Source organism: Hyaloscypha bicolor, assembly GCF_002865645.1.
Source record: "Hyaloscypha bicolor E unplaced genomic scaffold K444scaffold_113, whole genome shotgun sequence".
Lineage (NCBI taxonomy): Eukaryota > Fungi > Ascomycota > Leotiomycetes > Helotiales > Hyaloscyphaceae > Hyaloscypha > Hyaloscypha bicolor.
Window position 1 is genome coordinate 602,887 of NW_020194615.1, and position 20,938 is coordinate 623,824.

Sequence of the window (20,938 nt, forward strand, 5' to 3'; positions counted from 1 at the left end):
TTCGAACCTTGGTATGTTGGACTATATTTGATATAACAGAAACTGATAGGCTAGTGTTAGGTGCCGTGGTCCTGGAAAGGGCCCGTTCGAGGAGTGTGTTCTCGTGCCGGACTTCTCCCCTAAAGCGCGGGTTCTAAGCAAGAAACTCATCCTTGGATCCTTGGTTGTGGCTCCTAAGCACTCTCTACTAGAAAATCATCAAAATGAGCCCTCGGAAGAACTTGAACACTAGGGTTGTGATTCAAGAACAGATGCTACCTTAGATTTGGAACATTTGAGCCGAAGGATGCCCCTACGGCCAATCGGTTTCTCGTCCGTTTGGGGGTTCTCACTGGTCGTCTTGGACTACTTCGGGATTTTGACCTGGGAAGAGCGCTGGTGGATGGGATGTGCGGTCATTCTGGAAACACTGAACCTCCTGCCATCGCTGGAGCTGAGATGGAGAGGGATTGCTTTTGAGGATAATTTCAAGTCGGCTGATGGCGAGAAAGGAGATGTTTCGGGAGAACATGGAGGTCGAGTCTATTGAGACCTAGAAAGGAGTTCTTTTTGAGCGTATTGAGTTTGAGTCTACTGAGATGGACAAGGAACTGGCTTTCGAAGGTATAATTGTGAGTCTTCTGAGAAGAACGGAATGCTCATGTTAAATTATGACGCCTTCAAGCTCTGTCCTGGGTTCTCCAAAAATACCAAAAAAAAAGTGCCAGCGTCTGTTACCTCTTACTCTAGATGATTGTTCAAGATTGGATTGATATGTGATATTAGTGGCACTTTTCGTGTCCTCTGGGAGGCAAGTCGTTAATGCCCTGGCCCAATTAACACCCCCAATCGATACCAGGGGGGTGTCGATCTACATTTTCCCACATTAAGGCCCATGATGAAAGAAAAGAAATAGTATGTAGTCATGCCCAGGTATGCATTATATCATAAACACACAGGGAAGATGTTCTGGAAAGAAGGAGGAGGATGTGATGTTTGTCAGATCACGTGCATCTAGACTGATCCCTGTCGCCGCTAGACCCCAGCGTGACTTCAACCCCCCAAATCCAGATCAGATATCACTCTCCCAGCCACAGTAATCAGGCCCGGCCACAGCCCACAGTTCAGTATACCGAGATCCATTTGCTCTAGCAGTTACTCTGGCTGTACGCGACCCACTCTAGGCCACACACTTGCCCCTGCGACCGCCAGGTCAACCCAGCCTGGGACGTGAAGACAAACCCCAAGCGTGTCAGTGGTGGTTCCTGCCGCCAGTATTTGCGACCCTTGTGGCAATTGACTTGCATTTCGCCATATACAATGTGAATGACCGCCTGCTAGAAAGTCAAATGGCGGGGTTTGCTCTCGATGACGATGATCGGGGTAAGTTTGCTGCTGCAAGAGCCGGCGTTCCACTGACATTGCTAGGATCCAACGCGAGCTCAGACAATGAGCAGGATGAGTTGATGGACGATGCAGACGATATAGAACCTGAAGTAGATCAAGATGCTGATGCTGAGGGCGATGGGGATGACGACGAGAACGAGGAGGATAATGGCGACGAGGACCAGGATGGGGAAGAGGAAGACGATTCCACCGAGCAACCACTCTCGCAGATTCGAAGACCCATCCTCCCAAGCACGAATACAAGCTCCGATAATACAACGACCCTCAGTCAAGTCAATGGCGCAGGGCCTACATCACATCCCCGACCTACCTTAACACGGACCTCCGCCTCCCCTCGACAGCCTTCTGCCCCTCTGCAATCGCCTAAGGTCCGCTTCGAAGTTCGCCCAGAAGCTCTCACGGCGTCGACGTATGATATAGTACCTACAATGGCGGCGCCGCAAAGCACATCCATCAATGCAATTACGGCGACTCCAGACATGAGATATTGGTTCAGCGGGGGGTCGGATTGTTATATTCGCAAATACGATGGAGTAGCAACCGTCAATGGGAAGACTCTCTTGACTGTTGCTCAACGGCATCCTTTTGTCGACAGTGTAGTGAAGGCTGGGGTTCTGATGAGCTATTGGGACAACGAGGAGCCAGCTCCAAAAACCCCAGCGGAGGACCCTGCACTTTCACCCGTTTACTCGTTAGCGGTACAATCACAAGCTCTTTGGATGCTCTCTGGGCTGGAATCTGGATGCATCAATTTATACTCGGTACGACACGATGAGGGAAAGCGAATAGCATATATGCAGAAGCACAAGTCCGCAGTTTCGGTTCTTACTTTGGCTCAAGACGAGAAATCAGTATTGTCCGGAAGTTGGGATAAGAATGTCTTCGATTGGGATCTGAATACAGGACAAGTCAAGAGGTCTTTCGAGGGCAGCGGTGGTCAGATATCGGCCATCGAAATCCGCCCTGCGTCGAGTCTCCCGGTTCCCGAGGAATCTGGTGAACCCGTTCAGACAAACGGAACTTTCTCGAGCAACAACGGAGCCAAGCCTCTTACGAATGGAGTAAATGGGCCTGCAAACGGTGTTGCCGAAGAGGGCAACGAAGATGCTCCAGGATCGCCGACTGACTCGTTGTTTGGGGGTGGGAGCGACAACAATTCATTATTTGGAGAGACAGCCGGGGATGGAGCTCCCTCTGGAGGGGTTTTCGGGGACGAAGATGACGAGTTCTCAAGGGCGATCGAGTCTAGTCTTGAAAATCAGGACCACATGGACTCACAAGGAGACCTCACCATGGAAGATGCTCCTGGCTCGCAAAGTGCGCCGGCACCAGCAGTTCAGCAAACAGCAATCCAGCAGAATGGAGTAAAGATTGAGGAATTGTTACAAGTTAATGGAGTCTCTCACCCAGAAAAACCTCCTGAAACCACATCAACAGCAATCGTAGCTGAAACTCAGGACGCCATCGCAACATCAGACTCGACTTTCCTGGCTGCTTCCATCGATGGTCCACTGCAGATCTGGGATAGAAGACAACCGAATCCAGTGGCAAGAATACCAACCCGAACGGGAGTACCGCCTTGGTGTATGGCTGCTTGCTGGTCTCCTGATGGAAATTTCATCTATGCTGGACGAAGAAACGGCACGGTCGAGGAATTCAGCTTGCATAAAGGGCTAAAGAATGCGGAGAGGACATTTAAGTTCCCGCAAGGAAGTGGAGCTGTCAGCGCTGTTCGGGCCATGCCGAATGGGCGGCATTTGATTTGGTAAGTTAACTTGACTCCTGGGTCCTGAGCTTAGCTGATGATTCCACAGCGCATCGCATGATATTCTTCGTCTTTACGACTTGAAAGAGCCGCAAGCCTTCAAGCATTCGACTGTACCCTTCCTCATCGTTCCTGGACCGCCAAGAGCTGGGGTGATCAGTGCTTTGCATATTGATCCAACGTGCAAATACATGCTGAGTGCAGCCGGAAACCGAGGTTGGGAAGGAAGCAGCACTGAAGTTTTGATTGGTTATGAGATTGGCACGTCTTGAGAGAAATTCATAGATCGCAAGCAAGTCCAAGACCACTGCTGTCTGCCCCCGATAACATGATTTGGTCCAGGACCTAATCCATGTGCTGAATGAGCAGGAATGGTTCACTATAACCATCCACCTCGCGGATCAAGTCGCCCCCAACCCTCGCCTGCAGAACAACACGTAACGAAGAATATCAAAGACTATACTTTGCAATATACAAGAAACTGGAAGACGGAGTTTGGTATTACCACAGGTGAGGATGTATAAAATGGCACTGCAATCCAGGGAAAAGAGGGATCCAGATTTGGCGTTGAGATACCACGGGCGGCATTAGGTGATATGGGATGGGAAGTCCAAAAGTTGCATTTAAGACAACCCGACCAAACATTGTTTCGTCATCACTTCCTCCCCCCTTTTCCTGGTGTCCATCCTCCACATCACTACTTCTGCCTCCTTCAACCCTCTGCCCTCTGCCCTCAGTCTATCACCGGTATGTTTGTTTATTCCCAATCACAGACTAATACCCCCATCACTACCCACCCCCAGCCCGAGCAAACAACTGTCATACCCATCTTCCCCACTGTCATTACAAATTAAACCAGTGGTCTTCACCTCAGCATGAAGCAGTTCGCGCATGGACACACCACGTTTGCAGAACATGAGCCGGAAAGAGAGGCCGGATGAGATCCGCGAGCCGCAAGATTCGCCGGTTAGAGTGCCGCAGTAGCAGCTTGCGTTTTGTCGGGTGTCGAGAGTGGAGGAGAGAGTGATGACGAAGAGGGGAGGAGGGTGGTGAGGAGGTGGAGGCGATGCATCGCGGGCGGTTCGGTGCGAGGTTGGAGGAGGATTTGCTTGACGCAGATACGAAGCAGTTGTTCAGGACCGAAGACGTGAATACTCTAGGGTAGTGCTTGAGGTACAAGTTTACGACAATTTGGGTATCCAAACTTGAAACTCGAGCCTTGAAAGATTGAAGAGAGGAATATCTCAGAGCATATGGGGTCTTGTTCGAAGATAATATTTTCCCTTCATCGCCTCCACTTGTCGCAACAGCGCCAAGGAATTTTCGAATATTGGATGAGGAGATGCTAAGACTCAGGTTAAACCTCGCGGAGATGTGATCTCCGGCGCTAGACCCGGGATTCCCATTCATTTTGAGGAGGATGCGATTTCAGTCAAAGATTTGTCGTTCGACCTGGGTACGATTAGTACCTTTAAGCCGTCTTTCCAGCCGGAGAAGCTATCAACAGTACGCGAAGTCAAAAAAGGCTCCCGGGAAACTGTCAGAATGACTATTAGCCCATTTAAGATAGTGCCGAACTAGCCGGTCGTCCGCGTGATCAGAATGAAGATCTCCCAACCGTTCTGGTTAAACAGGAGAGAGGGGGATGATCAATTGTGAAGGTATGCGCAGACGCGAGGTATTTGTGCAGCGGAGTGAGGGGCACCTTTCATCGCGTGAATTCAACAGTAGGAATGACTCTTTTTCTAGGCATTTACACAACTTCACTCTTGCTTGAGGTAGTCACCCAACCTACTCTATAGCTCAACAAAGACTGTCTATACTTATTCTTATCTTAATTAGCAGACTCGTGGACTTTCCTGTACAGTTTGATTTGCTCTTGAATAGGCGAGAGGAGCTTCCCTTTCTCAATCGCTTCCCGGATATTTGAAATGGCACATAATTCCATCTGATATTGATTCTCTGTGGTCCAGGTACCCATGTGCGGAAGAAGCATGACCTTCTGGTTCCGTAATAAACCATCGTGGGTCTTTGGTTCGTCCTCGTAGACATCCAGACCCACACCGGAGCTGCATACTCCTTTCATCACAAGCTTACCAAAGTTGCAAGGTTGGAACGCTCTTCTTGGGGCCGTTTGAACCCAAACTTCCTTGACAGACGATATTCTCGAAATCGCCATCTGTCGTACGATGTTAATTGCCGGAGCTTGGCACGAATGGAACAATCATGTCTCTAAGCTCCTCGCCGCGGATGGATTCACAGAGGAGAAATTGTCTGTCGTCAAACTGGTACACCTGACTTCTCAGGGTCCTTTGAATGATCGCCAATGGGCCGCATTGCTTTATGCTGACTACATATCACGAGCGGTGTCGGTTCCAGACAGTATATTTGCCAAGTTGGAAGTGGCAGGATTCAGTGAAAAGGAAATAGTCGAACTCACTGCGACCATTGCGACTTACAACATGGTGGGCAGATTCTTCGTTGCGCTGGATATCGCGGAAGCGAACGACAAGCCACCCCAGTGGCTCAAATGAACCCTCAAATAGCCCAATTTGAATCAAATTCTACTCTATCTGCTCCCGTGCTCTGTACTTATCATCGTTCCTTACTTTTCGTCTAGTGTTTACTCGTAGGCCATCCAGTCTAATTGAATCCATCAGTAAGAAGCAGGGTGTCGAGATTTAGTCTCATGTTATGATAGGTACTGCTTTTATTTAACCACGAGGTTAGTCTGGGAGGGTAGGGAATCTCAGATTCACGAAGTCTTCAATGCAGTCGTCACAGAGGTTTGTTCACAAGGAATTCAATACCCGGCGTCGGGGTGCAAACTTTGATTGTCCTTCGCCTAATAACATGTCTCATCCCTCCTTTCCTCTCTTTAGATAGAGAGGGTTCCATAATTCAGTGTTACAAAAGATCGAGACGTGAAAACTACGTGACACATGTGTGCAAATCCTCCTAGAAATAACTTGGCACTTCTGGGCCCCAGACAGACAAAGCTTCGGGCCCCGCAGGTATATGAGAGACGTGTGTTTCGCAGTTGACCATCTCGCCATCGGCGTAGTGCTCCTGGGAACAAGGGGAAAATTCAGTCACGGGCTTCAACTGACAAGAGGGAGAGAGTGAGAGGGTAGGCGCTTACCAAAACGAAGCCACTGGTATCGTACCAGTAGTCGAAAATCTGACTTCCAAGTAGATGCTTGACAAAAAATGTCAATATAATCAATGATCGACAAGTAGTCATTCACAAAAAGTTATGCAATAGAACGAGGGAAGGTTAACACGTACTCTGCCAACTCCCCAGCATAATTCATATCCCTGCGAGACCAGGTGCTGGTGGCCCAATTGCTGAACGTCAAGATCATGCACTTCGAAGGCCGCATGTGCCACGGCCGGTTTCTGGTTTTGTTTGGCGGACTTGATGAAGAAAGCGTGGTGGTCGGTGAATTCAAGGCCTCGATCGATGTAAAGGAAGCAGGTGGCAGGCTTCCTGTCTTTGTGCAGGACATCTGAAGGTGCGAAGGAGAGGTTCTTGGTGTTCCCCCACAGGAATGTTTGCCCTTCCCGACCTCATGTCTCACGTGAGCAGCACCGCCTTTGCTCAGGCTCGGCTCAGGCCAGGCTCACCTTTGGCTCAGGTCTGCTCAGGTTTGCTCACCTTCGGCTCAGGTCTGCGCAGGTTTACTCACCCCTATTACGCGATAGCAGCACAGCCAAGAATAATCTCACCAGAAATCATCAACTTTTAACAAGAGGCCGGAAAAGGCCCCTCTTCTAGCCAAGGATCTCAAATATATTACCATCTCTACTATACTAACAAATATATAAAGACTATAGTTTATAAAGATGATTTTGCCCCTATATTCTAAAAATGGCATCTCTCTCTCTCGCAACTTTCCTCTTTATCTTCTTCATAATCTTCTTACTCATCTTCTCACTTATCTTCTCTACTATCTTGTTTCCCATTTATTAAGTTCCTTTCTTTCTATACCGGATATTTATATCCGCAAATACAGATTTCTATATATTATAAAGGAACTAAGTTCAGAGAAGAAAATAGAGGCAGCCCTAAAAAAAGGGCTCTCTAAAAAGAAATCCGATATTAGTAGCAAATCCGTTTATAGAAAACTTAATAAAAACAGTAATAAACTATATTATAAGGTAATATAGAAGTTCTAAAAAGCATATATTAATAATATTATAAAGTTAAAGTCTATAGCTAATACTAATATATATTAAATATAAGAAGAGAATAAAGAGAATAATATAAGAGAAAAGAAAGAAAATCCTAGATTATTAGATAATATAGAAATTGCAAAGTATATTACTAAAGCTATTAGGCTTATAATCTCCGGCTAGCTAAATAAAGAGAGGGAAATAATAATTATCTAAATTATATAAATTAAGATATAAAAACTATTTTTATAATAAAAGCAAAAGATTTATTATAAAATGCCTTAAGAAATTTATAATTTAATGGATTTTATAAGTATAGCTATAAAGCTTATTTATATTTAAGTACTAGCTAATTATATATTTATATTACGTGGCACCAGTCACGTGGTGACACTGCACGTGACTTCGCGTATAGCCAGTGCTTCCTTAGCCCGGTATACAGCTTTTAGCTCAATTCAAGCTCTTTACTAGTACTATAATATTACTTTATTATAGCAATTTACTAATTAAAAAGAAAATATATTAAAAATAAGCTCAAATATAAAATTGGTTTATTTATATTATAAAAGGCATTTATATTCTTTATAATAAAGAATTATATTAATATAAAGAAGTTATTTTAGTAATATTATTATTATAATTATATTTATAAAAAATACTATATAAATTTAAGTATTTTATTAAAGATATATTATTATATTTTTATTAGGCTATAAAAGATATATAAGGTAAAGTTTAAGGTTAGATATTATATTAAAAATAAAAATTTATAAGAATATTTTATTACTTATTATATTTATTAAAACCTTTTTTAATATTTAAATAAATTACTAATAATTTATATCTAAATTAAAATATATATTATTTAAAGAACTTAAACTTATATTTTCTCTTTTTATTAATAATATTTTATTTTTACTAGTTATTATAATTTTGGCTAATATATTTTAATATTATTATATAATTAAAAATATTCTTATTATAAAGCTATTATTAAAAGAATAATTCCTTATTATAAAATAAACTAATAAAATTAAAAATCATCTAGTTTTTCTAGAGATATTCGAAAATAAATTAATTAAAAAGATTAAAAATAAGTATATATAAGGAATTCAAGCCTTAGACTAAATAAAAAGAAATAGTTTTAAGAGCTTATTACTTTATATCTCTCTAAAAAAAAAAGTAATTATTTAAGTAAATAATAAAGAGTTCGCAAGTTATTTATTTATATATAAGTTAATTAATTATAAATAAGTAGCCGTTTACTGGAATAGCTTATAAAGTTTTATAAATATAAAAACCTGAAAATAATATTTGGTTATTACTTAAATAATATAATAATTTATATTAATTTAAAATAATAATAAAATATTATATAAAACTTTTACTTTATATTTACTACTTATTACTAATAAAAAAACTAAATAAACTAAAGTAATACCGGAATTTTATTAATTTTTCTAAGTAAATAAAGAATTTCTTTTATTAGTTTAAAATTATTATTATAAAAAAGATATATAAAATGCTTTTTATATAATATTATTATATTTATTATTAATATAAAGTTAATAAGGTATTATTAAACTTAATAATAATTATATATTATTTAATATAAGGAAAATAATTAAGGCAAGTAATATTATAATTACTTTAATTATATTATTTATTATATAATTTTTAAATATAATTGCTTTTATTATAAAATAAAAAAGATATTTTTATTTTTCGAGATTTTATTACTTTTTATAAAAATAATTTCTAGGTTATATACTAAAAAATATTATAGCTTATAAAAGGCTATTATCTAATATTAACTTATAGTCTAGTAATTAAAAAATAAGAAAAGCCTTTAATTATTAATATTATTTTTAGCTAATAAATTATATTAGTATCTTTATTAAAAATATTAAAGCCAAATAAAAGTATATATATTAATACTTTAAATATTATAATAGGAAATAGTTTGGCTTTATAGAATTTTATTTCTTTTATAATAAATAAATTATAAATAAGATAAATTAGAAAGCTTATTACTAAACTTATATTAATAATCTTAATTTACTTTTTTAATATAATTTAGTTAATTTCTAGTATATTATTACTTATATTAGATATTATATAAAATATTTAGTAAAAATATAACTATTAGTAGCTAAATACTTATAATAATATTTAAAATAATCTTATTAGTAAAAATATATCTTTAAATATATTTCGAATTATATTACTAATTTATCTAATAAAAACCTTATTTTATACTTGTATTTATTATATTTTATAATACTTTATTTAGAATTAGAATTTTGGTATTACTTTAAAAATATTTATAATAATTTTAAGCCTAGTATAAAAAGAAAATACTAATACTAATATAAAATATTATTTAAATAAAACAGCCTTGGCTTTAAGAAAAGTTAGAAAATAAAAACTTTAAAGTATTATCTAATTAGAAACTAATTCTTAAAAATAGCTTTAAAAATCTCTTTAATTATAAGTTTATATATATATTAATAATAAACTTTAATTTAAGCTTAATAAATATTATTAAAATAAAACAAGTAGCTAGTAGCTTCTTATTATATAGTAATATCTCAAATAATAATATCTAAAATAAGTATAATAAATATTATAATACAAATATATTACTTTTATTTTTATTAAATAACTTTCTCGAATTATTTTTTTAGGCTAGAAAGAATTATAACTTCCTTTAAATAACTTTATTAAAAGTAACTAATAGCTTTTTTAATAATAATAAATCTTGGAACTTAGATATAAATATTAATATTATTTCTTTTTTTACTAAGTCTATTTAGAAAAACTAAATTCTATATAATTATAAAACTTTTTTATTATATTTTTCTAGTTTTTTAATAAAAGATTTAATTAATTTATAGCTTCGAGATATTCTTCCGGTTTTTATACTAGTTTTACTAGTAATTATTAACCGAATTAAAAATACTTATAAATATATATTTATAACTAGACTAAAATATATAAAGAATATAATAATATATTTACTATATAATAGCTAAAAAGTAGAAAATTAGCCGGTTATAATTAATATAAAGAAAAATATATAAATAGCTAAAGTATTATTTACTAAATAAAAATAAAGTAAAATAATGTTATATCTTATAAAATAAAAGAGCTTTTTAAATAAGAGAAATATATAATAAAAGCCAAAAAATATATTAGATTAAAAGCTTCTTTAAGATTTTAAAGTAATATATTAAAGGAATTATTTAGATATATAATTATTTAAAAAACAAGTATGAAAAGAAAAAATTAAATATTTTATTAAATAAAAGAATTATTCGAAAAATAATAATTTCTAGAAAAAAGAAGCTATTATAAGTTATAAATAAATTATAGAGTTTAAAATAAGCTAAAGAAATGAATTATTATATTATATTATAATTAATTACTAATATAAAAAAGATATATTTTTCTTTTTTATTATTTAGTAATATTATTATATAAAATTTATTAATAAATAAATAATAATAATAATATTTCTAATATTTTAATCTTATTTATAATCTTATAAATTTCTTTATATAATTATAATTTCAAATTTCTTAGCTTTATTTACTTTTATTATATTAATAATAATCTATTATATCTTATATTTAGCTATATATAGCTATATATAGCTTATTTTTATTATTATTTAGCTTTTTTATACTAGTAATTTTTTTATTATATTTATCTCTAATCTTATTCTAATATTATTTTAAAAAAAGTAAAAGCTTATTAATATATTATTTTCTCAAGTTCTTTTTAACTTATTATTACTTTAAATAACTATAATATAAAAATCTAATTAATTAAGTTTCTTATATTTTCTAATACTATTTTATATAGAAATCAAAAAATAATATTAGCCTTATTAAAAAACAAAATATAAATAATATAGCTTCTTACTTTTAATTTAAGAACCTTATTTCTTTAAATCTTTTCTAATATTAATAATATAACTCAAGTTATAATACTTAAAGAAGTATTTTACAAAAACCCAAAATATTTCAGGCCTAATAATATATAAGAAATAATATATGAATTTTATAAAGATCTTATATTATTATAACTAGAATTATATATTATAATATTTAATAAGATTAGAAGCAAGTTTGAAATTAAAATATATCTCGGAATTAAAATTAAGTAAGCTAAAAAGATATCTAATAATAAAAGGCAAGCTTGAGTAAAGAAAATACTTACTAAAATAAAAAGGAATTACTAGAATATTTATTTATAAACTAGCTATTAATAATTAAATTTATTAATAAAGCTCTAGAATAATTTATTAAATATATAAAGCCCAATTAAAAAGATTTATCCGGAACTTATTAAAGCTCTAGCTCTAGCTTATTTTTAGCTAATATACTAATATATTTATAATAAAGTAAGTTTATATAAGATTTAGAGCTAGAGGCTAAATAAAAAGTTAATATTACAGAAATTATAAATTAAAATAAAATTATTAAGTATACTAAACTAAAGCCGATTTCAAATTTTATTATAATTAAAAGTATAATTAATTAATTTTTATAAAAGCAATTTAGAAGAAAATATATAAGTAAGAATTAGATATAATAAAACTAGAATATTATAAATATTAAAATATTAATAATTTAATAACTTCTAAATTTTTCGGCTAATATAAAACCGGTAATAATAAATAGTAATAGAGCTAAAAAGAGATCTTTTAAAAATAATAAACCAGTTTAGAAACCCAAAATAGCTTTACTTATATCTTTTTAAATAAATAAAATTATATATTTAATACTTATCTCTATTATTATTATATTATTTTTCTTTTTTACTACTTTTTAGTTCTTAGTATTATATATTAAATAGCCGAAATTAAATTAAATAATTTAGATTATAGCTATTAGAGAAATAGCTATAAAGAAAGTTATTATAATATATTTATAAGTTATTAAATACCTCTTTTAAATCTTATTAATATAGCCTTAAATAATAAAATAGAAATTATAATTAAATTATTATAGGTTTGTTTTATAACTAGAGCTAATAATTCTTATATTTGAAAAGTCTTATTAGAAAAAAAGCACTTCTTTTTAAAAAAACATTAGTAATTATTTAATCGGGATATATAAGGAACTTTATAAAGAAATTAATATTATATTTAAGGCTATATTTATAAATATAATTACCGGAACGGATTTAAAAGATTATATCCTTATATTAATAGAGATATATAAATAGCTCGAGTTTCTAGATCTAGCTAACTTATATAGCCTATATAAATAAGCTTTAGTACGAAAATAAATAAATTGCAAAGAGTAAATATAAAGCTTAAATAAAAGCTAAAATAATAGAGGAACCAGGCTACCGAAGAATCCAGACTTTAATAATAGTCAGAGAAAGAACTAAATTAGCTCAAGATTACTTATTAGATACTCTAGCAGAATTTCCAAAAGAATATAGTAATAGTAGATTATTCCAAAAGCAATATATATAAGTATACCGAAATTGTAAACAGAATCAGGCCGCTAATAAAAGGATTAGATGCTGGCTTGACTCTGAATAAATATCTGCTGGTTCCTACCATTAACTAGACAGATTTTGGCCGGCTGGCATGAGGAAACCGGAATGCAATATTTCTAGAAGCAAAGCTAGGTAGAATGTTATTTCCTGAGGTGTAGCGCTACAGTCGCTAACAAAATTGGCTTCGCTTCAAACTCGCTGTCAAAGTTTCAGTCCGTCTCGCTAGACTATGTCACGTGTTCGGGCGGTCTGGCGTGTCCGTGCCAGCTTCGCTAGTCACCTTCAGTGCAACTATGTCTCGTATTTGATGAAGATATATTGACGGAACTGGTTCTTTCTTATCATTTTTGGTACTATATGCAACTAAGTGGAGAAGCATGGCCCAATTCAAGCTGCTGCTGTCAAACGCTCAAGCCATACCATAACGCTCCTTGAACCATTCCTTCCAGAGATTTAAAAGAGCTATAAATATACCCCATAAGAAACCACAAACTGCCCAAGGAAATGACAACTGTTCACCACCAAGCACTCTATCAATTATCGGACTAACCAAAACCGCCACAACAGCTGCTACTATAACCACGACAGCTTGGAAACGAATTTCGGCGGGTCCCTGTTGCAAATGAATGCCATATCCAATGTTATTCAGGCTGTTCTCCTTAGTCAGAGGTCTGTAAATAAGGCGCTCGCCCTTTCGCTTTGGCACTCGGAGCAGAAACGCCGAGTCATCGCCGAAATCTTCTGGTTTGTTATATAAATGTAAAAGAAGTGTAGGCAGATGAATCGGATCCCCTTCTTTCCAGCCTGGTTTTCTAAGAAATTCGTATTCGACCGTGTTCTTAGGCAGCCTATTCTCCAGGAGATGATCTATACGGCCGTGGCGCCACAATTCAAACTTTTTGTCATTAGAATACTTTATTTACTTTTTTCGGACAGTTTGGAGTCCAGCATGTCAAAGCAAGTGAGAAAGACGCGTACCTGCACGAATCGAATAGCCTGCAGTTTTAAGAAAAAGTTATAGCCTCTCTGAAATTGTTTCTCGTGGATCGTCTTGAGCCTCCTAAACAATTCTTGATCGCTGCTGGGGTCTTGAGGGTCAAGCTCTATGACCTCAAGACATTTTATACGTCCTACGTCGATGCACACATGGAGAAAATGCTTCCTGTTCGCCTCTACTGGCTTTCGGTTCAAGACAAATTTCCGCTTCCCTCGGGAGAGTTTAGTTGCGCCAATATCACCGGAGTCATCAAGTAGTGTCGGCAAGTTTGACCCACTCGCGCTACTTTGCGAATCCACACTCGAATTATCCAGAGATTCGCTGCTGCTTGATCCAGGATTAGAAGAATCGCTCGAAATGTACTGCCAGATGGGACGGATGATAACATTGTGAAGTAATAGCATCCATTCGTAGAGAAGACCTGGACGTTTGTTTGTTATTTCCACGCGACGAAGTACTTGACTGTGCCGGAAGTCGTCCTCGAAGGTCTTAGCTCTTTCGAAATTTAAAGGAAAGTCGTCATGAGAGATGTGGCCACAGCGGCAAGTCCACTTGATTCTTGTAATACCTTCCGGAAGGTCTGTCGAGGCAAAAATCCCCCGTACCAGGAAAGTTAATGAGGAAGCCAGAGCGAGGAACGAACTGCTCTTTAAGTGAGGCTCTTGGGTGTTTACTTGCTGTCTTGGTGACTCGATCTCTATCCGCGGATCTTGAGCCTTAATTTCAGTATCTTTAATAAGATTGGTCTCTACGATCAAAGATAGAGATGAATGCTCTTCCGGTTCTTGACTTTGTAACATTCCTTCTGCCGGGTTGAGGTCTGACAGCGTTATTTGGGAACGTACAATATCTTTAACTTCAGAATCGCTTGGCGATGTTGGTCCTGATTTTACATATGAGTGGCTTCTTGGGTAGGTTATGGTCGAATTACTTGCCAGTTAAAGCATGATCTTTCCCTTGCTTTTCTGTCGATCCTGAATCATTGAGCTCAGCCTCGCTCGTTGATTTTTGATAGCGTGATGAATTGTTGTTGCCTAGTACCATCAGAGGGTCTTCTTTCCCTGGCAGCTTCTCTCTCGCCGTCAAAACTTCTTGGAACATGGGTTCTGCCTCCTTACTCTTTCCTTGTTGATAGAGCGATAATGCCAAATCGTTCATGCTTGTGACTGTCAAGGGATCCTCTTTCCCTAGTAGCTTTTCTCTTGCCGTTAAGACTTCTCGGAATATAAGCTCTGCCTCCTTGCTCTTTCCTTGTTCATAGAGTGATAATGCCAAATCGTTCATGCTTGTAACTGTCAAGGGATCCTCTTTCCCTAGTAGCTTCTCTCTCGCCGTCAAAACTTCTTGGAACATGGGTTCTGCCTCCTTACTCTTTCCTTGTTGATAGAGTGATAATGCCAAATCACTCATACTTGTAACTATCAGGGGATCCTCTTTCCCTAGTAGCTTCTCTCTTGCTATTAAGACTTCTCGAAATATAGGTTCTGCCTCCTTGCTCTTTCCTTGTTCATAGAGCGATAATGCCAAATTGCTCATATTCGTAACTATCAAGGGATCCTCTTTCCCTAGTAGCTTCTCTCTCGCAGTCAAAACTTCTCGGAATATAGGTTCTGCCTCCTTGCTCCTTCCTTGTTCATAGAGCGATAATGCCAAATTGCTCATACTCATGACTGTTAGGGGATCCTCTTTCCCTAGCAGCTTCTCTCTTGCAGTCAAGGCTTCTCGGAGCATAGGTTCTGCCTCCTTGCTCTTTCCTTGTCCATAGAGCGACAATCCTAAATTGCTTATGGTCGTAACTGTAAAAGGATCCTCTTTCCCTAGTAGCTTCTCTCTGGCCGTCAAAACTTCTCGGAACAAGGGTTCTGCCTCCTTGCTCTTTCCTTGTTGATGGAGCGACAATGCCAAATTGCTCATACTCATGACTGTTAGGGGATCCTCTTTCCCTAGCAGCTTCTCTCTCGTCGTCAAGGCTTCTCGGAGTATGAGTTCTGCCTGCTTGCTCTTTCCTTGTCCATAGAGCGAAAATGCCAAATTATCCATGCTTATCAGTGATTCTAAGTGTTCTGAGCTTTGTAGCTTGTCGTCCTGCGGCATCTCCTGCGGCATTACCTGCTTTGCCTCTCCGCCTATATCGGATAGTCTTGGTAACATTGTCAGTTTATCTGCATCCATCTGCCTATGCGGTTGCTCGGGGATTGCCCCTAGGCCCGTGTTCCTTCCCTTATCGTAAGGGTTCACTCTGTGAACATCAGGCGATAATTCCAGGCTCATGGCTATCTAGAATTATTAGAAGAAGTTACAGACAGGGAAAATTAGGTCGTATTATCCGCGAATGCTGTGCAAAGTGACAAACTATACAGTAACTGATGTCTGATCTCTTACTTGCAAGGTCGAGAGGTTGGCGAGGTTTAGGATTTTGCACTAGTGCAAAGCTGGGGCGGAATCCCATGTGACTCGCTTAGTCATTGTCTAACTTGCTGAGATTAGATGCCTAAGGCACCTATGGGGCTGAACGCCATGGGGCTGTGCACTATGGGGCTTAATACCCTGTACAGCTAGAATACCCTGTATAGCTGGAATGCCCTGTAATATGCCCTGTAAGCCTGAATCGGTTCAGCTGGCATAGGTAAAGGCTCAGTAGGTTTAGGGGTTTAGTGCATGTGATTTAGGGCGTTCAGGGCTATATATACGGGCTACTTACTGTAGAACAGCAGTCAATTCAGTATCGTTTACTTGGTTTACATTGCACGCACGTGACCCTAGTTTTATTATTAAGCTAGTTCAACAGAAAAGAGGAAGCGGAGCAATCAAAATCTTGTTAATCTCGAACTCTCTACCACTATCCTACATTGGACCTAATTTTGGAATGCGCCAGGGAAAATAAGCATCTGGGGTAATGAAGGGTAAAGCAAGTGCAAGAATATATATTATTGCTCTTGCTTTTCATTACATCTCCCGATGCCGACCCAATTGCAGCCAATCATTTGCTTGAGCGTAACATATGACAGGAGTTATATATGCAAGTCGGGATAATTCCCCGCACATAGCCCGTGCCGTATAATGATCTCGGGGCTGGGGATAGGGGAGCGCGATATGATGAAAGGAGGAAATGTTTCAGAGAATCACACAACAGTGGTAATGGAACCCTTCCTCGGGTCTCGGATTGGTCAGAGAGCAAGGTATAAACGAAAATGAAGACGCGTTGCCTCTGGATTCATCTAGGAAGATCTCAGTCCTAGGTCGAGGAGAGATTCGAGAACACCTAAGCCTTGGAAAGGAGATCTATAAGAACCCGTAGATGCCCACTTCACCTCCTACGCTAACTGATATTGAAAACTTAATACCAAGTCAAATTTGGGGCCAGGAGGGCTGACTATAGAAGAAGAAGAAGTTTTCCGCCGTTATTTTCACTACCCTCGCGGCAATTGCTACCGCATTGGACTTCACCTGCGATCGAGATGCTGTTGCAATATGCTGCCACTACCGCAGTCCTGAATTTTAGAAGTGTAACTTTCCCCAGTTATTATCTTCTCGGGCGTATCGCTGATGAGAGATAGGCAGCGCTGCTCGCCGGATAACCGACCGTGATAACAACCACCCAGAGTATTATTGCAGGAGGGAATACTACGCGAGGTGCTGCGAAGTTCACGATGTACTGTACTACTACCTACCCTTTTCTTTAGAAACGTGTAATAAGCTGACCATGAGAGCAGAAAATTGAAAGCCATGAGGCTGTGACTCCGCACTCGCATCCAATCTGTAACAAAGACCGAGACCATTTTCATCCAACCTCGGTACGCCCAGCCTCTGTAGAAAAGAGTGACGGTAGTTACAATTTATTAGACATACGCCTTTACTATCGCAAAACGTTCTGCGCAGCCGGAGCCCACAGCACTTGCAGTCGATGCTGTGGCCCGACACCAAAAGTGCAAAGTGCTGTTCAATGGCAAGTGAAGATCCCGAATGATATTGACGGCACTTGAGTGACCCACTGTCGGTTGTAGGAAATGCCATTACCCTTGCTTCCATGCTCTCCCTCGATCACTTGATTTCCCCGCTTATAATTGTCAGTGATGAATTTTGCCAGGCTTACATCGGTAGCCTAAGAGATCCTGCTTGAGCAAATCCCAACATATGAGACATTAACCAACCTACAGACCCCCAAGCCAGAGGGAAAAGGTTACTAGGGAGAATGGTAAAGCTGGATCCATAGTTTGATAGAACTATTCCAAGAGTTCATGTAAAAGCTCTCTCGGCAGAGTGGGGTGCGGGATCCTCGAGTCCCTCGACAGAGCTTCAGGTCTTCAGGTTGTACGGTGACTTGTCCCCCAGTTCCCCCACCATCCGAAATTTTGTGGAATACCTTTCTAGCATGGTAATGATGGTATGTATGGTGGGTTGCTGGTGAAGACTAGAGAATCGTGCACAGAAGCGTATCCACGATATCTTAAGCTATAATGATACACTAACACAAGAAGGTTTGCATTCGGATCAACTTGAAATTTATACTCCATTTGACAAGAAAGTGACATCATTGATTGGTCATTGTGATTTCATAGATAAGTGTTAGATTTTCATTTCTCGGGATCATGAACGAGATCGGTTAAGATCCACTTGTCGAAAGTCACATTCGGGGCTACGGCCGCCTCGGCCCCACACCCCACAAGCTCTCCCGACTTATTCTGTGGCAAAAGATACCCATCAATGATACCTCATTAAGAGTTTCTGGCAGGTGCAACTTCCGGATCTATCTCATCTCCGATTTTTTCTCGGTTCCTTTTACCCCAGACCCCAGGTTTTCCAAGAACCTCGGTGGAGATGCCATGGTCAACGAACTTTGCGGGGCCGGTTGATGGAACAAACTCCGCTTTCCATGCGTCCTCGAGAACCCGGGATTCTCCCTTAGCAAATAGAACGGAGCCTTGATATTGATGCCATGACCATAGGCGTCGTAAGCTTTCGGGTACAGTTCCTTCAGTTTCGAGCCAGCTGCCAATTTTCCTTGGTGATTATTCAACCGGCTTTGGAAACGCGGTGTTATATATATTCATCTTTCCACCAGAATATGGCAGTGGATTAGACGAAGTCCCAACAAGTAGCGCAAAAGAAGCTATCAAGATTGGTTGAGAACTCTAGCTCCAGAATAGCAGCAGAGCTTAGTAGTAACCAAAGGGGGCGACTCGACACTTAATTCTGTCAACACTTCTCAAGATGTACACCTTATCGACCTTCTTTGCTCTCTCCCTTCCCACCATCACCCTTGCAATGGTCACGGTCTCAGACCCTTCAGATATCATCTCTCCAGCCCTCTGGGCGGCCGACAATGCTATCGTTCCTGACTACAACGTACCATTTGTCAGTGTTCAACCAGAGAATATCCCAGCAGCCTATGAATTTGAGGCGAATTCCACATCGATCAGTCACAGAGCTTTCTCCACGTCTCTCAATGACACGTCTGCGATTTTGGTCGCAAATAATGCGGAACTGAACCTTTCTTTCGTGGATATTGAGAAGTCGGGTTATGCTTCGAATTTGTTATGGTCGAGCTTCTACGGATTCAATGCAGCGGTAAACATTGTGAGTTTATTGCAGTCCACATCAGTGCAGCCTAATTAATACTTCGGTCAAGGCAAATGCATCTACTGCTCATCTCGACAATGTGAACATTACAGTGCACAATGGTGCGGCAAATGTTTACGTCTATGGGTCCGACAGCGTTGTACACGTCAACAACAGTTGGCTCTACAGTTCCGGCCCTGTCTCGCACGGCGTATATGCATCTGGAAACGGGACTGCTTATGTCTCCAACGTTCAGCAATTCTCTGGAGGGAGGCGATCGTCTGCATTTTCGGGAGACAGCCCCGCTGGATATATTCATGTCTCCGATTCAGTCGCTCATACTACCGGGATCGGGAGCGCAACATTTTACGCGCTTGGCGAAATCTACGCGAACAATGTTGTGGCTGTTTCTGAGAATGGACCAACCATCTTCATGGATGGGACTCAAAAAGCTTATCTCACCAATTGCGACACAACTGCTGGTCTCCTCGGCGGCGTTGCCATTTTCTCCTCCATGATTCGCACATCTGGGGCCATATTGTCTCTGAAAAGCTCAAAGATTACTACACTGGGATCGGACATGCCTGGACTCTGGTTCGGAAATACTATTATTGACGTTTCCCTGTACGATACGCAGCTGGTGACGGCGAGTGGTATTCTGGTCGTTGCCAATTACTCACAAATTACGCAAGACTTCGATTACTATGCCTCATACCTGGACAATGCGAACCTCCTTCCTGCTGAAGTCTCCGTCAAAGTGGAGGAATCCACACTTGTGGGCGATCTCGTTGCTTATAACTCGAGTTCAATCAGTTGGTCTCTCGAATCTCATAGTTCATGGACTGGAGGAGCTTATTCTGGGTATGGAAATGCGTATTTCGACATCCATCTCGACGGTACATCAAGCTGGAAATTGACTAACACGACTGTACTTCAAAATTTTACGAATGAAGATACGACTCTCTCGAATATCGATAGCCAAGGTTTCAATATTTATTACAATTCCAGCGCAGGCTTGAATGGATATCTGGGAGGCGAGACCATTGCCTTGACAGGAGGTGGGAATGCTATTCCGGTCTGAAACCTGGCATGGGAATGAAATTGGCATCCCTCAAAGTTGCTTGGATGGTCCAAAGGGGGTGCTGCATTTGGGCAAAGTGGACTGTGTTGCCTCTTTCTGAAGCAACCTTCTTGCCTCTGCAATTCAACGGAGGATTTTTTGAGCCAACTGACGGCAGTTAATAATAACTGAAATTATGAATAACCTCACCCCTCCACATGAGTCATCTCAAATGCCGAGGGAAATATTGCATTTAAAAAGTTCTTATATCCTACACCAATCATGAATTTCAGTTCACAGTTCACAGTCTTACAACAAGTGCGAATGCTCTCCAGCCGATATGCACAGTCGGTAAACGAGGGACATAGACCCCGTTCTCCAGATTAAGCAGTAATCAACACCCATCTAAGGGAGAATTCGAAAGCATTTTGATGCTATTTATTTAGGTCTTCTGTTAACTACATTAGTAGTTGAATAC

At 38.7% G+C, this 20,938-nt stretch overlaps 6 protein-coding genes across 6 annotated transcripts; 3 read left to right on the forward strand and 3 right to left on the reverse strand.

The window, feature by feature from the left end:
• Positions 1-1,328: 1,328 nt before the first annotated feature.
• On the forward strand, positions 1,329-3,423 carry K444DRAFT_644334 (WD40 repeat-like protein; the record flags this gene model as incomplete). Its single annotated transcript, XM_024884950.1, has 3 exons — positions 1,329-1,362; positions 1,408-3,151; positions 3,201-3,423. 3 exons carry the CDS (start codon positions 1,329-1,331, stop codon positions 3,421-3,423), a joined length of 2,001 nt encoding a protein of 666 aa, XP_024734775.1.
• Positions 3,424-5,027: 1,604 nt separating this feature from the next.
• On the reverse strand, positions 5,028-5,210 carry K444DRAFT_471261 (uncharacterized protein; the record flags this gene model as incomplete). The annotated part of the gene is made up of 1 exon (XM_024872881.1): positions 5,028-5,210. A coding segment is annotated over one exon (183 nt), but the record flags the coding sequence as incomplete, so codon positions are not given.
• A 100-nt stretch (positions 5,211-5,310) lies between these two features.
• Positions 5,311-5,685, forward strand: K444DRAFT_533414 (uncharacterized protein; the record flags this gene model as incomplete). The annotated part of the gene is made up of 1 exon (XM_024875149.1): positions 5,311-5,685. A coding segment is annotated over one exon (375 nt), but the record flags the coding sequence as incomplete, so codon positions are not given.
• A 424-nt stretch (positions 5,686-6,109) lies between these two features.
• On the reverse strand, positions 6,110-7,117 carry K444DRAFT_631604 (uncharacterized protein; the record flags this gene model as incomplete). The annotated part of the gene is made up of 4 exons (XM_024883386.1): positions 6,110-6,256; positions 6,294-6,350; positions 6,440-6,645; positions 7,078-7,117. 4 exons carry the CDS (start codon positions 7,115-7,117, stop codon positions 6,110-6,112), a joined length of 450 nt encoding a protein of 149 aa, XP_024734778.1.
• Positions 7,118-13,164: 6,047 nt separating this feature from the next.
• Positions 13,165-16,172, reverse strand: K444DRAFT_592691 (TPR-like protein). Its single transcript, XM_024878259.1, has 3 exons — positions 14,777-16,172; positions 13,823-14,724; positions 13,165-13,739 (listed from the first exon to the last, which is right to left on the reverse strand). Exons 1-3 carry the CDS (start codon positions 16,110-16,112, stop codon positions 13,254-13,256), a joined length of 2,724 nt encoding a protein of 907 aa, XP_024734779.1. The 5' UTR covers positions 16,113-16,172; the 3' UTR covers positions 13,165-13,253.
• Positions 16,173-19,052: 2,880 nt separating this feature from the next.
• Positions 19,053-20,481, forward strand: K444DRAFT_644336 (uncharacterized protein; the record flags this gene model as incomplete). The annotated part of the gene is made up of 2 exons (XM_024884951.1): positions 19,053-19,418; positions 19,471-20,481. The coding sequence occupies 2 exons, from the start codon at positions 19,053-19,055 to the stop codon at positions 20,479-20,481; spliced, it is 1,377 nt and encodes a 458-aa protein (XP_024734780.1).
• Between the last annotated feature and the right edge of the window lie 457 nt (positions 20,482-20,938).

Excerpts from the sequence above, each read along its gene's own strand:
- K444DRAFT_592691 (XM_024878259.1), bottom strand. The coding sequence starts at position 16,112 with ATGAGCCTGGAATTATCGCCTGATGTTCACAGAGTGAACCCTTACGAT. Across the intron at positions 14,725-14,776 it reads GAAAGATCATGCTTTAACTG|GACCAACATCGCCAAGCGAT; the intron begins GCAAGTAATTCG and ends ATGTAAAATCAG. Across the intron at positions 13,740-13,822 it reads AGGCTATTCGATTCGTGCAG|TTTGAATTGTGGCGCCACGG; the intron begins GTACGCGTCTTT and ends AATGACAAAAAG.